Raw genomic sequence first — 18,509 nt, 5'->3', positions numbered from 1 at the left:
TTGTGAAATTCCCAAAGTATCTCGAACAAAAAATCTGAAGGCTATCAGGCGGCACAACACTGAACCGCATTCTTTCACGTTTTTTCCGCGAAAATATAACAAAGCACGGATTGTCATTTCATATCTACTTGGAGTAAAAACAATAGGTTAGAGCAAAACTGACAATCGCAATAGCTCCGATGCAGCGAGTAGTTGACCATCAAGATCGTGGCTCGACAAGTTATTTACATCTTCTTATTAAGGAAAGTTAAACATCTGATAACATGTATTTCAAGATAAGGAGTTGAGAAAATCAAATCCATTCAGGAAACTCTGTTACTTGCGAGAAAGCAGTATCTAAAGGCATGATTGTTATTTCCTTATTTTAGCAATGCTCCGACAAAAATGTACTGATATAAATTACTGGTAGATCGTACACAATGCAATACTGTTTTTCTTCGAGGCAAATGCTCGATTTGGGTTGCGCTAACGAAAAAAGTCCAGCATTGGACGCTGAGGATAACCAGACAGTCATATGAAAATCCCTAATCCCGCATTATAATAACTTTCAGTGAAACTCCAATCGTCTAAATTTAGTACTAAGGGGCACCAAGAATCTTGCCTACCTCCCTTTTACACCCTCTCAGCATGATTTTTTGATGCAGAAATGTGTGATAGTTAAGGCCCCGATAATTCCATAGCCTGGTTTTAATGAAAACTTACTCCTTTCGACCGTTCCTATTGAAACAAACAGACGGTAGAAATCTCTCGATTGATGACACATAAAGTAATTCAACCACAAAGGTTGACGTGATAGGACAGGGTGGAGCGTGATATTTTTCAAAAATTGAGGGTAAGGGTGCCTGTTCCTTTCAAAGAATAAAATATGACGGGATGACCTTGTTTATAATAAATCAACCTGACGTTACACTGATATTGTCCCACGGTCCCATTATTCGGGGGGGGGTGTCTGGACACCCCCCCTCCGAAATATTTTAACGCTATTACTTTGCTTCATAAAAGAAAACAAAATATTGAAATAACATAAATAAAAAGATTTCTTTGTACAATGAAGTTTTTTCGATCATGAAAGGTTAGTTATCATGTTTCGATCATGAAAAGTTAAAACCCTCTACTTAGTACCCTGTTTTTAAGAAATTTTCACCCTTAGTTTTGGACCCCCAAAAACGAAATTCTTGTCTACCCACTGGTCCACCCCCACCACTATCGATAAATCTTAAGTTATTACTCATCAAGGTACAAGTGAGAGACAGAGGAAAACCCAGGAACGCAGTCAGAAAATTGCTACGGAGGGCGCAAGGCTTGTATGCGGTTTGCCTAAACTGATATTTTGATGCCAATTACCGCACATAGAACTTCACTGAAAGCAGCCACATATTTCGTTTGCGTAATTCTGAAAGTTAAGTTCACCCTTATTTACTTGCAGACGCAATATTGAGAACCCAAGGGGTTTCTTCGAAGGATACATCACACCGGAGCCGGGACCCAGTACTACAAATGATACGCCCGCGCACCCGGGGAGGGGATTGGAATGGGAAGGAAAAAGGATAGCGGCGATAGGAGCACGTCGATGCCTCCGGGGTAGGGATAGGGGTGTAAGAGATACGGTAATAATAATGTAAGGATAGGGTAATACCCTCGCCGCTATGAGAGCGACCAGGCCCACTACTAGCGAAACAATACTTTAATCTACCGACGATTTTTGAAAATTTTACTATAAATAAGTAAAATCCAAACATCAAATCGTTGGAAAACTGGCAGGCAATGAAATGTACCTATGTCGAAAAATAGAGTGTAGGATAATAATTGCTCTGGAGCTAGTATTCTCCTCGGCAAATAGTCGCCACACGCGAAACATTTTCGGGGGAGAAAGCAGAAACCCCAAAGCCCCCAGCTGGGACGTAGCAAGGACGATGTGCTGGGTGGGGCAAGACCCGGAGGGACAGGTGGGTGGACCCCCGCTGTGGAGGAAATGTGATTTATCTCTTTAAATCACATTTTATGCTATTTTGGCAATTAAAGTCACACAATTGATGGGTCGTGGGGAAGCTAAAACATACTACGATGTAAAATACGTTTCTCAAAAATGGGTTAAAATTAATTGGCTTGGGGGGGCAAGTGCCCCCTGCGCCCCCTACTGGCGACGCCACTGCCCCCCTGGCTAGGTGCCTAGGCAAACCCATAGGTACAACATCACCCTCGACACCGAGGTAACGATCTGCATTTGGACCAAATCAATCCTCAGAGATGCTAATGTAGTCCCCCTTGGGAATGAATGTATCGTAATAGAGGGAAGCCCGCCCGATGGATCTATACGTGCCATGCCACTGCAACGTTTTGATGACCACCTCTTTTTCATCCATTACAGAATCCCGACGCGGCGTGGACGTGTAGCATCTGCGGAGGATACCAGAGGCTGCCGTGCGGTGCCTGCGGCGGCTCCAAGCGATCTTCGAAGAGAAACGCCTTCACGGAAGAGTTCGTTGCCCTCCGCTGCATGGTCTGCGATGAGGCGGGTCTAGTGAGATGCACGGCGTGCACGTGAGCATCGGCGGCGTACGACGAAGAAGCGATCGCGGAGAAAAAACGAACGATACAAATTGGCGCGCGACGCTTCACGCGCGAGCAGTCTTCGGCGGGAAAATTAACGGATAACAAACATACTTTTTGAGTGCCTTACCTATATGTGATGAGTGTTTTAACTCTAATCCACGTTAATCAAGCCTTTTTTTAAGTGCTACGCAAGCCAATTTGTAATAAATTTATGTACCTACATACAGAGAGACTCCTATATACAAACGAACATGTGATATTTGTGAGTGAAATATTTTCAACGCTAAGCTAAGATGACAAGAAAAAAACTTAGTGAAGAATTTGTGCCTCGAATGTGTGACGTTATTTCTGGATGTGTTGGACTGAGAATCACTTTAATTTAAAATTATGCACACAATTTTGGTAAGAGCACACATCCTTGATCTATTTTTTCCCATTTAGTGACTTATTAGGACAAGATTTCTGCAAACGAAAAATTATCCCTGTAAAATAGCTACTTAATTAGGAGCTATAGCAAAATGAATGTGTCTTTGTAAGATTTTCATTAAAATGTATCTGTTCACGTTACTGTAAAAATCAGCTTTAACCTGAATGAATAGTTGTACATCTATCCTCACCATAAATATGTTATTTCAATTGCCAATATCTTCATTGTAGATAAATTTTATCACATAATCATACTTCTAATGCAGAAAGCTTTCATTAAACAATTGTTAAAACAACTATGTGGAGTAGTTATTTCAAGGAACAACTCTTTCATCAAAACTAGCCTTCGAGTATATGCCTGCCAACATAGGTAGATTTATGCCCCCTCCCTCCAGACGGTTTAAAAATAAGATTTTCAATACAAATATTAATAAATTTTATATTTAAATATAAAAGTTATAAATACATGCATATTAATAACAATTATATTAAAATTAAGAGTATATTTTGTAGAGTGATTGTTGCACGTAGATTTTAATCCCAAATATGAGAAAACCTTGCCTGTCAGACCATGGTGCCCCCCCCTCCCCTACAGAAAAAAATCCTGGATCCGCCCTTGCCTGCCAGTATATTTTACTGTACATATAGGAAATTATAACCATATGGTATTGGCAAGAGGAATCAAAGTAGTTGACATCTGGTGGCCAATTTCAGAAATGAGACAGAGGTGATCGGCCGGTTTGTTTACTAGTGCTTCCAGGGGCGCAGCTAAGAATCAAGGCTGGGGGGGGGTTTTAGGCACAACTAATACTTACGAGTGTTGTGGTATTGCATACCCACCAGGGTAAGTGGGAGTGGCAGGGGCCCTTCTCCAGAAAATTTTAAGATTAATGGTTCAAAATGACTAGTTTAACCACTTTTGTGAGAGATATTTGATTAATCCTAACACTATTCTATAAGTAATACTATTTCCATTAAGTAAAATGGGTTAAACTTAAAAATTTCTCTGAGCACTGGGAGGGTTTTTATCCCCCAAACCCCCCCCCCCTCACTGTGCCACTGAGTGCTTCAGCCTGGTTGTGAGGGTGTGTTTCAGCAATTTTGTTAAGCGAATACTGATTTATATCTCAGTTGTGAATAATGGATTAAGTAATTTGCTCCACATCCGACATTTTGGAGTTCAATAGAGACTTCGTTTTGAGACAAAAGAGGCCCTCCGTTGAGGGCTATGAAGTGGAATGCTGTAATCACATATTGGAAGCTGTCGTGGTTGAAGCACTGGAGTATTTGGTTCTTTTAACAGGCTTTTATGTACAAGCAAGCGTTATTAATGACATGCTACAAGATACACACTTTTCGGAAGAAAAATGGCGCCTCTTTTTCTGTTTTCGTGTATAATATTTGACGATTTTATTAACTTTCTATTACAATAGATCATTATTGAAATCATCAAACAATATGATAGGCATCTCCTTACATAATGCATCCGTCCTCAATAAGCTAATATCTTTCGTTTTAAGGTTGTGAATAGTGATCCAACCTGTATCACTTAAGGGATTTCACTCAGAAACCCTCATTAACAAAATAATTAACAACCTCCCTTTGTCCTGTTTCTCCTATACTGCTTTTGATTCCCTATGCCATACTATCTTGCTATTAATATTAGAATAAAAATTATAAGCTTCACTGACAAGTTCTGTTACTTAGCCTACATTAAATACACAGATATGTATAGCATTCATGGTACTTCAGCATAGTATGCATGCTGGGTTTGGAATACTACTACAAGTTTTTCTTGCTCCTAGCCGCTTCACATTATTCTCAGTTGTCACGATTCCAATTATTTCCCCAACCCTTACTTTCCTGGCTTATTGGATAGCTGAAAATTCATTGATAGTTATCACAAATGTGATCAACCTTCCATCTGTCTGCATCCCCTCCTCTGGCACTCCCATACTTACGCGAACATCTTTTAAATAGGCATTAAAAAAATACATTGTCGTTGCCATGCCCATCATATATTTCAGTGTTATAGGTTCTAATTTTTTCTTAAGTAAGCTAGCTAACTCTTGCCCATTCTCAAGACCTGCTCCCACTTCTTTCCCAAATTATGGGTTTTGGTTAACCTATGTAGAGAGACAGCATTAGTCTCACAGCACATTTTGCTGCTCATGAACTACTCCTTCTATGCTTAACCATCAAAATGCTGCTGATATTGGCTAAGAGAGAAATACTGGCATAGTGCTGGCTGGTTATCGTTTCACACAAACAAATGTACTAACGCAACCGATCACCTCTATTCGGCCATGATACCTAATTTAGTTCTGCCACCAGGATTCCCTTCCAGATGCCAATATGGTACTTGTGAATTTTTACCCTACACTGCAGGTACACAATGTATCTACACTGAATCATTCAGCGATTAATTTCTGCAATGAAAATGTTCAACTGCAATCTTAAAAATATGCAGGAGCCTCACGCACTCAATGATTCAACCCTTTTCTGGTGATTTGAATTTACAAGGGTAGAGCTCAACCCAAACTAATACAAGCTACAAAATAGTATTTTAAATGCTTTTCAAAATACATTTGTTTGGAAACTAAGATATCTTTAAAAAATACATGACATGTTTTAGCACATTTAGAATACGTAGTTACAAACAGTGTGAGGGCATTTTTCAACAGCCTTATTCACTACAAGGGATAAATTGAAAAATAATTCATATCTATCCTCCAGCCTTCTCCTATATCGCTATTCCATCTGTGTGATGAAAATCATTTTCCATCAAATTTTGCAAACCTGCTACATAGAGACATTAATGCAGGTAGTAGTTGTCCATAATAATCTCTCTGGCCCTGAAGGTAATCTAAAGCAGTGGTGATTGTTGTCATTATGATCATGAATTCCTCTAATTACTCTATTTCAACTTCTTTGAATGCATTGCTTAAATTTAGTTTCTTAATGAATTCATTCCACCAATCCTTGTGATTCACTAATTGACTAATCAAATCATAGAGTGAAATCCACCATGTGGGAAAAGGATGCAATAACTGATATCCAAATAAAACATGAATGACTTCGGAAGATTTTGGTTGACCCGATGCATTCCATAATGTGGAGCACTTTGCAAGAGGTAAATGATGCATTCGATTGACAGATGAACTACTCAGAGCATTATGATTATGTAATCCAATCATCTGTAGCACAATGCTCTACCTACTAGGCCACCACAGTCCCATGCAGGAGCCTGCATAGAATTCTAATTGATCACCATAGTTCATTTTCATTTGTTAAATCATAAAAAAAATGATAAATCAGAGTTCAAGTACACCCACTGACAGATGGATCAAAGGTATAAACAGGTACGACCGTTACCTACGCCCCAGAGATAGTCGGGAAATTTTGGCTGTATGGGTAGCCAGCATACTGATTCAACAAGTGATTTGCTCAAGAATTTATCCCTGCTCTCTGTAGGTATGTACTCTTTAGTTCAATTCACACCAGCCCCCTTAACTCCTGAAAACTGGTTGAAATCTGTCAAGTGAGTGTGTACTTATTAGGTGTCCATAAAAATGAATCATCTTAATCATAATTGAAAGCTAAAAATTGCTTTTGAATTGGCTCCACAACGTATGCAGTTAAATACTCTTGATTTCAGAGTGCAAACACAACGTGGATGCCAAAAGCCAAGCCAAGTCAATTCTGAATTGAATAACATTGGAAAAGGGTAAAGAGGAATATGTGAAAAATATTAAAGAAGGCGACCTGCTCTAATTATCTATCAAACAAGTGATTCAATCAGAAATGTCACTCTAATGATCATTCATTCAGATTCATGGGGTTGATAAAAATTAGCAGCAGAAGTGAAAAAGCACAAAATAGCACTCATTGTTAGTGACATGGGTGCATGCAGAGAAGGACAAGGTAGGACCACTTCAAAAGGTGAGTGATTGCAGGATGCCTCACAGGAGAGAGCTAATGGTAGCTTACGAAGAAGAGGCTAGATAAGGACAATGAGGAGGTAAGGCAGTAGATGTGGCATAATTACCCCTGGATATCAAAAAAGGACAATGGTAAGCAAAGTATAGCACAGATGCCAATAAAGGATAGAGTAGCTGGTCATTCTAGGTGAGATGTGATGGATCCATTCTATTATGAATGAAAGATTCATGGTTCCACTTAAAACCTTTATGAAAAAATGACACAATTCTTCTGAATAAAATTATCCGTGAAATAATATATCCAATTAAATCACTCATTCGATAGCTAGTCTTCAATGATCTTCTCTTTTTCCACTTCATACCTTACCTCTGTAATTTAAAATTATGTTAGCTCCAGGATTTTGGTATCTAAGAGGAATTTCATCAAAACACTTGACGTATGTAACACTGTCAAAATGTGTGAAGCTTTTAGCAGTGCTTTTAAGTGGTAGCTCCAATAGATTTTTCATTCCTAAAAGAGTGGCTATCTCTCTTGGGGTAGAGTCACGTTCTGCATGTTGCAGTGGCAACTGTTAGTGATACAGTCACTGATGAGCAAAATATTTGAGGGCATCAGAACTTCTTTTTCCTGCAATACCTGGGAGAGAGACTTGTGAGAACAATTGAGACTCTAATTTTGTAGGCACTGATGCATCAATAGATCTTATGACAAGCATGATTTGCCATTTTAACTTTGATGGATGTTAAGTACCCAATATATCTACCCTAACTTCCAAGATAAAGTTGGGATGTCAGGGATCTTGTTGGCAACCGAATTTAATTTATCAATGATTGGTAAAGAAATCAGACAATATGTACACCTTTAAGTGTGGCATGGGAGATAAAGATCAACACACATGCATAAAGATTTTCGTACTGTACCAGCAAAGGATAACCATTGAAATTTGGTTCCAGAAATACTTCTAACTAAACCCTGAACCACCAGCAGAAAAGGAGGGTATGGCTGAGAACAGCAAAAACTCAGATTAACTACATGCTAAAACATATTTTCAGGTAAAGTTATCTGTATGATATCAAGAGAAAGATACACCTTGCATTGGAGAAGGATATGCTCATGACATTCCTCAGCAGCATGTCAATGTCATAGTATGCTAAATACCCAAATAAACTTAGGTATAGATCAAATGAAAATGATGCATCCATACTATTATCGGAACACGTGCACTGTAACCAATGTGCAGCAATATTGTAACATTTATATCGCATTAAATGATGGATCTGATCATCTTTTCTAATCATGCCATTTTTGACGATGCTTGAAATTTCATGGCAACATGGATGAAAATTCATCTGTAGATGTAAGTATCACACCAAATGACAGGAAGAATTAAGCCAAACAATTAATGAGGGGAGAGTCCTAATGGTTTGGTTCAAAAAAGTTTGCCCATAAGGGATATCCATATAGTCACATTTCAAGTGTCCACTGGCACTGAAATTTGTGGCTTCCCAAATAAATTTCAGCAATTTGGTCTCAGTGAAGATGTTTTCATCAGAGTTGCACCGGTATTCTTGTCCCTACAATTTGGAACCTGACTCAACGGGCACTCGGCCACCGGACTAGACCCTCCGACCCTTTCTTAGCACGGACACTAAAGTCCGAAATAGAAGGTTGTATTATAGACAGACGGGAAAGGAAAAGGAGGAAAATAGACTACAATGCATAGACAATTACAGTGTAAAGAGATTAGACAAGACTTCACACCTACAGCTACATATTTCTCGCAAGAAAGTCCGCTCCAAGAGTAAAAATTGAATCGAAATTTTACCACTCATTAATGAATTTTTGATAAGGTAGCAGATTGACCAAAAGATATTTTCTCTATTGTTTAAATCTACCCTAAACTGATATAATACGTTATTATATTAGTAAACACCATTACACAACATTGATTCCTTAGCAGGGATATCAACTTACAAAAAATATTGAGGGGGCCCAAACCGGGGATCTTGACCCGGGAAATTATATAAGTGGTGAGTTTTAAGTTTTTTAAGCATTTTAGAAGAGTCCTATGATCAACATTAGAACCCTGACAGCTCGAATCTCAATATATGGACAATCCGGGGAAAATCGACAAGCCTGGCACATTTTTTCCTCACATCCATAACAAATTTTTGGGGGGGCTCGGGTCCTCTCATTGTCAGTCCCCATGGAGTCAGCACCACTGTTCCTAAAAAAAAAATGAAGGGGTGAGATAATATTTCATTCCATTTAGAACACTACATATTTACAACCTAGCTTACAAAAATAATGAATGCAGGCAAGCATATTGCCAACTTATGTAGCGTGCTGGAGCTAAATGGTTGCAGCAGCAAAAATATAAAGAAAAGATCATAAAAGTTAATTTTTTTTAATGTTGTGGTAACAATTAAGACCTATACTTAAGGTGCATGTCATGAGCGTAATTCTGTACCATGAGCATACTAGCAATAAGCTTAATATTAAGCATTCCATAATTACATGCCAAAATAATGACTCATTTCAAAGGAGGATTTGAACAGGTGGCAGGCATTGAAGAGGTAGGTGTAGGAGAATGAAGACATCGTGGTAAATGGAGGGAAAAATAAAAGCTGCTCTATACCCCAGTAGTCACCAATGTTGGCTATTCATTGACACCCTATAATGGCTATATGTTCATAATAAGATGAGGACCAATTAATAGCCAATATCTGATTTCTGAACTGAATTAATAGTCAACATCTGAGAGGGACTTGCCACTCTCCCTCAAAATCATGCGCAGTGGGGGCAATGCTCCTTCTGTAACTCTGGATATTTTGAAAGTATGTAGATAGATATGCATATGAAAACATTGGAGTGCCTGGACTCAAATGATTGGGCTTTGAATACGTAAGTTGGAAAGCAATCCTGAAAACTTGTGTGCTGAGGACTAAAATAGTTGTAAACTCTACGATTAACCATTGTAAACATAATGGGGTAGCCGATATTGAGTTACGTGGGGTAACCAATATAACCAGATGTGGTTGCCCATATTGAGTTTCATGGAGTACCCAACGTTGGGCAGTCAGGCTTTCATTTGCAGTCTATTTCCATGGCCAATGAAAGCCAATATGGCCATCTTGGGTCCAACATTGGCAAAATGTGGTAGGCTACTGGAGATATGCTAAAAAAGGAGAAAAACTTTTGGAAGAGATAAGGAGAAGATGTATTGGGAGGCTGGAGGCGGGTAGGAGGTAGGATTACCCCTTCCTCTAATAGGAATGGTTTGCTCACAGGGGGGATATGAGATGCAAGTTGTATCACAGAAAGTAGTTTTAGGGGGAATAAAATGCTTGGGTAGGAGAGGATTTTCAAATTTCTTATATACTAGGTTAAGAAAAAGACTTCGCTGTTTCACAAAATAAAAATATATTTGCGACCTATTTCGATACATCGAAACAGGTCGCAAATATATTTTATTTTGTGAAACAGCAAAGTCATTTCTTAACCTTTGTGCATCATGAAGGAGTTTCACCATGTTACGCCAACCACCATCGCATTTTTCATATATACTAAATACAGGTGGGTGGGAGTAGTGACTTTTGGGGATGTAGTGCAGTAGGTTATAATAATAATAATAAGTAATACAAAAATTAGAAATAATGAAAGAAATGACAGACTATTTTCTACTGCGAGAAAGGATAGTCACTCCAAAAGCCTTCCAAGGTTACACCTTTAACAAAATGCACCAGGAACACATACAAATTGTACAAGCAAAGATGTTATCAAGGCAAAATGCATGGTGGCTATAGAGTATATACTAAGATTTGGAAAATAGAATTAAGAATTGTGTTCCATGTGATGAACAGAATTTTATAAGTGATTCTACGGACATGATTTCTTGGGCCCTAGCTAGGAAGGTATGAGAAAAAGTGCACATTAACACGTTCCGTGCTGATGACATAGCGTCTACGTCATGGCAGCCACTACCCAGTGACTGATGACGTAGACGCTACGTCATGCTTCCCTTTTGCGTTATATTCCGCCCTGAGCGCCAGCCACCGCTGTTAGGGTATGGGAGAGGATCAGTCACCACTCTTCGCCTGTTTGCCGTGCGGATAGCTCAGAAAATTTTTTTTTTCGATTTTTTCTGTGTTTTTCTATTTTACCCGGTTTTGTTCTGCAAGGACATCTTTGGGGGTGGCTTTTTACAATGTATTTCTTTATTACTTTCATTTTATAATGCAGAAAACAGTTATATATTCTCACAATTGTTCTTATACCTTAAAAAAAACTTTTACAAATATTCAAAGCGAAATAATGAAAAGATACTTTTGCATTTGACGAGGATAGGTAATTACTTCATTACAAGGTATTTTATCTTTCTTTATGACTTTTAACGCAATGATTAGATTGTGTTTATTTAATTGGTTTTTATAAGAAGGAATACAATTATTTTTCCCTTGTTGTTATTTTCATTTTTAACGTCAATTAACGCTCTCGTGGTAAATTGCTTAGCTGGTTGCCTAATTTCGGACATACTCCAGGTATGTGTATTTTTATCCTCACGATAATAATAAATGCTTCCGTTCTTATACTTTTAAAGTTTCCGAGTGAATTTTATTTGCTATGATTTCATCATGGCAAAATTTGTTGCTATACCTTTGTTTATTTGCTGCTATGCATGAAATAATAAGTATATTTGCATAAATTTTACAATAACTTCAGTAAAGTCCTGGTTCCACATTGCAATTTATTTTTACTATATACATTTCATGCACAATAGCTAGACTTCCCCATCGTTATGTTCACTAGCATTTGAATTAGAGACTCCTTACTTGATTTTTTCCATAATATCCTAAATACTTAAAAGCATTCTATTTGGCATCCTCCCCAACAAAAAAATGCCTAAGAGAACAATTTCCACTAACCCATTTGCATGCCGCCGAACTCGGAGAAACTGATCCGGCCCGAGGATATATACATCCGAGGATATAAAATGGGCATTACGTGTCCTGAAGGAAATTTACTAGATGGGAATATTTAACTATAGAAGAATTTCCCCACTTTTTGGCCTTATTTTTCGTACTAGAATTATCCAAATCTCCCGTATCTCCAATAATTGAAAAGCTTGATCTTTATATGACTTGCATTGCTTCAGGAGAGAGAAGTCGCTTGATCAATTCATGTCAATTCTCCAAGCCCTTCAAATCAACAAGAACCTATCTACGTTCTCTGACTCTAACACTCCTCTGGCCCACCGATTATTCAAAATTATCCCCATATAGACGCATTCAAGGAATCAATGGAAAATGTAGTGACCCGCTCACGTGACCTAAGTTTGGAAGATTCTATGGTTTCATGGAGAGCTAGGCTGGGATATAGTGAATATGTGAGGGAAAAGCGCTACTGGTACGCAATAAAGTTGTATATGTTGACGGAAGCAAAGGGTTTGGCGCTGCAGGTCCTCCAACTCAGAAGTGTCTGGAAAAGGGCATTCGGAGAGGATGGTAAATAAATAATGGAGGATCATTTAAACTGAGGCTAATCCTTTTATATTGATAACTTTTATAACAGTGTAGCCAGTTCTAGATTTCATCCAAATGGGAAACCTAAATTGATGGGGACACTGAGGAGAGGCAAGAAAGTTATTCCTCTTTTGGTGCTCTGCTACAAAATAAAGAAAGGTGAGGTGGTGGAGGCCTTTCATGAGGATAAAATCGGTATCCTAAGGTGGACGGATGAGAGGGAAGTGTGGATGATCATCGCTGAATTGAGTGCAAAAAATGAACGAATCTACGAAAAAACGAGGGTGCACGCTGAGAAAGCCACATGCGGGTGGTTGAACATAGCAATTACAATTGTGGCCTCTATCATTGGAATCAAATGGTGTCTGACTTTCTCATTGAAAGAAAATTCATCAAATGGTACTAAAAATTGGGAATCCACCAACTGAAATCACTGTTGCTGAAACGTAATTTTTATTCAAAGAAAGTTTTTGTAAAATTCCTCTCATCGACTTTCTAATTCCAGTTATAGAATCCCTTATGATCTGAATCTGTACCTTCGATCCATTTGAGGAGATAAGTCATCCTAGCCTGTCTCAACCAAAACCAAGGGCTTATTAGGACATTTCCCCGATTACATATGAAAAACACGATAGACAGAAAAGACGAAAACAGAAGAGATGTAGGCAGTGCTTCAAGAAGAATGTCCACCAGGATACATCAAATTATAGCCCCACCTGCCTATCTGATCCTCGATTGTGTCTTGACTGTTTCCAGAAGTATCACAAGAATTTGTGATGCAGAAAATGATTTGCCCAGCGGAAAAAAATTATTTTTTAATGTTTACCATTTATATTTTCTATTTCAATATTTATTTAAAAAGATATTATTTTATGCGAAGTATTTAGTAACTGAAAAATTATTCTAAAAATACTGGTCAATTTTTGATTTGTAAAACAATATGTTTCATTGCAGCAATTCTTTGTTTATACAAATTTTCCCTTTCATTTATAAACCAATGTATATCATTATAAAATCTTATCCAGAGGATATCATATCGTTCATAATAATTTTTCCACCAAAGGGAGCAACACTTTTGCTGGAAATATTGGTTATACTCGCAATATTTTCTTTTGAGCAATAGAACATTTAAAATCGTATTTGAATGTATCATTTCCAGATTATAAAAATAATGTTTGCTGCATTACTATTTCCATTAGTTTTTTCCAGAAAGTGATAAAGTTTGAACGGTTTTTCGCTACAGTACTGACAAAGAGCAAAGAAATGTGGGAAACATGTAGGTGTGTTGCGGGAAGGTATCAAAAGTTTGACAGGATACTTAGAAAATTTAAATTTCAAATTTTTAACAAATGAAGGGTTATTTTAAAAAAAAAAGTGCGAAAACATGTAGCAGGCATCATAAATCATAAGATCACGTCGTTAAAATAATAATAAAAAATACAAATTTTTGCCTAAAAGTCAGCCACAGGGTATTTTCTTCAAAAAACTGTCAGCACGGAATGTGTTAATAGGGGTCAGTGCAGTGGCACTCATTTTACTGCAGGCATGGTGACATTTACTTTAATGGCTGCAGTACTGCAATGTGGAATGCAAGGGGAAACCACCATATTATTATCCCAAGGATTCACTGCTACTCCACTTATCTCTTTAATATCAGGCCAGTGGGGGATACATACGGGGGGCACATGGGGCATGTGCCTCCCACTTGTGGGTCCGCCCGCTTTGCCGACCATTGCAGAGCCACAACTGTAACTTTTCTGTATCATAAGATGGTATTGTCTTGAACATGTGCATAATCATTTTAAATAAAACTTTCTTAAACTTTGCATAGCTTGATTATGTATTTTTCATTAAGATATAAGTATGCAAAGGTAGCTCAAGATATCTTTTGTGACATCTCCTTTAGTTTTTTCTATATCAGTTACTGTATTGAATTCTCTTGAGTAAAATAATGTGAAAATAAAATAGTCCCCATTTGGATCACTGTATGGAGACTACTTGGGAGGGTAAATCAGTCAATTGTAATAAAATTTTCAGGAGAAAAACCTGTGATAAAATTTTGAGGTTAGGAGTGAGATAACATCAAGCTAACAGAGGACTACAGAACCTAAATATGAACATGGGAACAATGACCCTTGACATGTGGTAGATGTAGAAGTAGAAGACCTCAAAAAAGTTATCACAGAATTAATAAAACAGATACGAGATGAATTAAATCTAATTATATACAGTGATTGAAAATCTGTCCTCGAAAAAGGTCAAGAAGGCGGAATATATGGAGATTTTGAATCAGAAAGACAAAACAAAAGAGGAGAAATGCTTATTCAATTCTGCACAGAACACAGGCTGGTGATTGCCATCAAATACTGGGCCTTTTCATCTCAAACCAGGCAGATTGTGCAAAATCATGTTAGGTGACCATCAGGTAAATTGTTATTCCTCTTTAAGTGATTCATTTGAAAGATGTATCCTTATGATGAATTGTGATAGCTTTAGTGGTATTTTGATATTTTTTTTGCTTTTTGCCTTGCCATAGTTGGTCATGTTTTGTACCAAATCTATTTTATTCACTCCTCACAAATGAGAGTTGCATACAATTAAGAGGGAGGGGGAAATGAAGATTCATTCTACTTAGCATGCACAATGAGTATGTAGTAGTTGCGGATGGTATTCTTAAATCCAGTAACTGAATGCAAGTTCAATAATGGGTATCTTCATTGATTTTTATGTATTTAAACGCCTGGTATTCGTCTCAAGCAGTTATAAATCAGCTATCATTGTTCTTCAAAATGTACAAATGGGCATTTAGTGCAGCGATGATTTTGCATTTTCATTGTGAGGTAATATAAAAGACAAAAATGTGCAGAAGTGTCAAGACGACATACAAAGCCATGGGGAGATACCTAGGATTACCAAAAAAATATTACAAATACAGTGATCATCTAAGCTAATGATTATAGCTTTGTTGGACCTACTATAAGATCTCTGAAGGCCTTTAAGTTGAACAGTAACCAAATTTTGATACTTTTAGCAATTTATATTTTCTATTAAAAGACAGTGTGGACAATAACTATCACTAAAATTGATTTATATAAATATGAACTTTCACAAAAATTGAATAATATAAAACATGCACGTCATAGAAGAAGAATATCTCAGCAGCTTTTAATAAAGCCAATTGTGGAAACTCAATCCATTACCAAGTTAAAATTTTGACTATTTTACCAATAACATATTTCAACTTAGAAGTTATGGCTTCTGTTCCAAGCCCATACAAAACTTTGTTTAGCAAATCACCCAAAGCTAATAAACAACGAGAAATATGGGCCAATACTGATGTATACTGCAGATGGCCTCTCTCTGAAGAGTAAATCATGATACATATGATTGCTCACTAATATTTTTTGAAAGACAGTGATTTCTTGTTTTTAAGTCTTCATCAGCATGAAATGTTGACTATTGAGAGTGATGTAGAGGTAAAAAAAAATCTTTGTGAGCCCATCAATTAGAGAAACCAAAACTTTCATGGTTGACAATCTGAAATATAGCAAGTTCTACTCTGAGAGAACAAGTGAATACAAGAGAGGACCAGTGCATACTTGCAGGTGTATTATTGCTCTGATTTCAAACTTGTATTCCACAGTTTCAGTAATTTTAATCCCTCAAATACTAAGAAGAATCATTTATTTTAGATTAATCTGCTCTAATCTGCATTTGCGATCGCTGAATCTGAAACATACATACATATGGGCGGCGTGGCGGATACATATGGGGGTCACAGGGGGTACCCTGTGACCCCCATATGTATCCGCCACTGCCCCAGAGCACATTCATGGGCAAGAAATTTTAAAATGGGCGATTTGATATACTTTAGGGAGTATAAATGGGAGAAAAGTGATTGGAGGCCAGGAATGATAGCCGAGGTTGAATACAGAGTCATAAATTAATTCTAGGGATGGAGCAGTATAAAGGCATCACTTAAATCAAATTTGATACAGATATATTGATAATGATATCTCTGATTTTCCCCCCAAAAGAACCCGAGAGAGAGGACCATCAGCAGCACCATGATGAGCTGGCCCCACTAGTATTTGAGGCTAGTGGCACAGTGAGGGGAGGGTTTTGAGGGATGAACATAAAATGTCTACAATGAATTTTTAATGGGAAGGTAAAACATATATATTTCTCATGTGACTGTTGCTCATTCTATAAATAGGTTTCAGCTGCTATGGTAGAGTAAAAGTCTTAAATAAGAAAAAAGTCACAGCTATGTACAATTTCCATTATTTCAATATCGAAAATATTCCACGCAGTGAGTACATTATGAGAAAACAGTATTCTACTCAGTCAAATTCCAAGATTTGCCATGAGATGAGTCATTTTAATTCAGATAAAAAGCATAGGTACTGATTGGGCCAAAGTGGCATCTGTACATGGCACTGAAGCTGTTACATCTTGGCTAATAACAAACAGTTGACAAATAATGTTCAATCTGTGAACCATACAAATATTATTAATAGGCATGTGGAACGAGGGTGGGCTCGCGGGCTTATACTCCTAGGCCTGGGTCTTTAAGCTTTCGCTTTTCACTCCAGCACCATGAAAGGGGGGGAGGACAAGGAAGGAAAAAGGATGAGGGCGCCGCCACGATAGGAGCCCGACGATGCCTCCAAGGAGTGGATAGGGATGAGGAATACCACACCATCACTGAGGCGGACCCACTACTACCAAAACCATTACTTTCTATTTCTAAAGAAGAGATGTTTCATAAGAAAAAATACCCTATGAGGACAGAAATTTCTACGATTTTTGATAGATTATTGTAAATAGGCAGAGATAATAATAGATTCAGCTATAAACACTCTCAGATACTGTGTTCAAGAAACGGAAAGTTAGAAAGACCCTGAGTATAATACTTACCATTACTGACTTCATTGTGTTAGTTTATGTAACAATACTGGTGGATCATTAAAATCACTGCAGCATCTTTGGAGAAGAATGAAACTAATTTCACATTTATATGTTGCTCATTGGTTTCAGTAGACAAAATATTAAAAGATGTATGTGAGTGTTGTTGCCATTATCAATAAGTATTCTGCACAAGTTTCGTCACTCACCTTTCCAAGTCTCTAGCAATGGGCATTTAGAGACATTTCAATCAATATAAGTACACTCTATTGATCTTTCATTCAGTTAATGGACACAACAATATGTCCCATAAGCATTACCTACCCAATGTGGATGCTAAGGAGAATGAATCAACAATTTTTTTGCCCTGGAAGTTATGCAACTTTCTTGTGTGGTAAGAAGTAAATCATTAGATTTGGTCAAAAACATGAACAACTTTGCATGGTAAAAAGGAAAAAATATCAAAATACTACCTTTTTTATATTTTTTATGATGTAATGCCCTTCCCATTAAGATGTACATATTTATAGGCTAAAATTAAAGTAAAGTACATCAAAAGAGTTTAAGGTGAGAGGCAAAACTAGTTTATGTATACTTTGTGTACTTTGAAAATAATATGATAAGTTAGATGAGTAAAAGTTAACAAGCATTCTTCAGAAAACAGTAGTGAATTGGAAGGTTAAGTGATTCCATTGCAGTTGTATTATCACTTTCAAAAGTCGGGCGCAGCCGTCACTGGGCTTTCCCAAAATCAACCTTCACGTATTGCTTATGCGTTCCATGCCTGCTGAGAGTCAATTTAACTTAATCGCTAATATGGCTGGTGCAACTTGACCTTTTTACTCTCGCCAACAGACCCAAGCAATATTTCCTGACTAGGAAGTCTTCGAGAACCCACAAACCCTCCCCCAATCCCATAACTCCAGAACTCGAGAACACCAGAACCTCCCATACCCAAAAATGTTCACCCTCGAAGGAAGCCGAGAGGGAATTACGGTTTAGTTGGATTTTTGCCTTATGAGGTATTAGAGAAAATCTTTTGGAATTCCCTTCGGGTTGCCGCAAGGCTGAGTCCAACGAAAATGTGAGAAAACCATTTTCGATGCATTATGAAAATAGTATTCCTACTTTTTGAACTCAATGCACCTTGATGTAATC

The 18,509-nt window shown here is 37.6% G+C and overlaps 1 protein-coding gene across 1 annotated transcript in view; it reads left to right on the top strand.

Moving 5' to 3' along the window:
* Nucleotides 1-3,275, top strand: part of LOC124162266 — a 116,781-nt gene extending 113,506 nt beyond the window's left edge. The window contains exon 4 of the mRNA XM_046538738.1: nt 2,369-3,275. Coding sequence (XP_046394694.1) covers nt 2,369-2,545 — 177 coding nt within the window. The 3' untranslated portion in view covers nt 2,546-3,275. The remainder of the gene's footprint in view (nt 1-2,368) is intronic.
* Nucleotides 3,276-18,509: the final 15,234 nt, after the last annotated feature.

Source organism: Ischnura elegans, chromosome 7 (assembly GCF_921293095.1).
Source record: "Ischnura elegans chromosome 7, ioIscEleg1.1, whole genome shotgun sequence".
Lineage (NCBI taxonomy): Eukaryota > Metazoa > Arthropoda > Insecta > Odonata > Coenagrionidae > Ischnura > Ischnura elegans.
The sequence above is the reverse complement of the archived record's forward strand: the minus strand, read 5'-3'. Positions and strand labels throughout refer to the sequence as shown.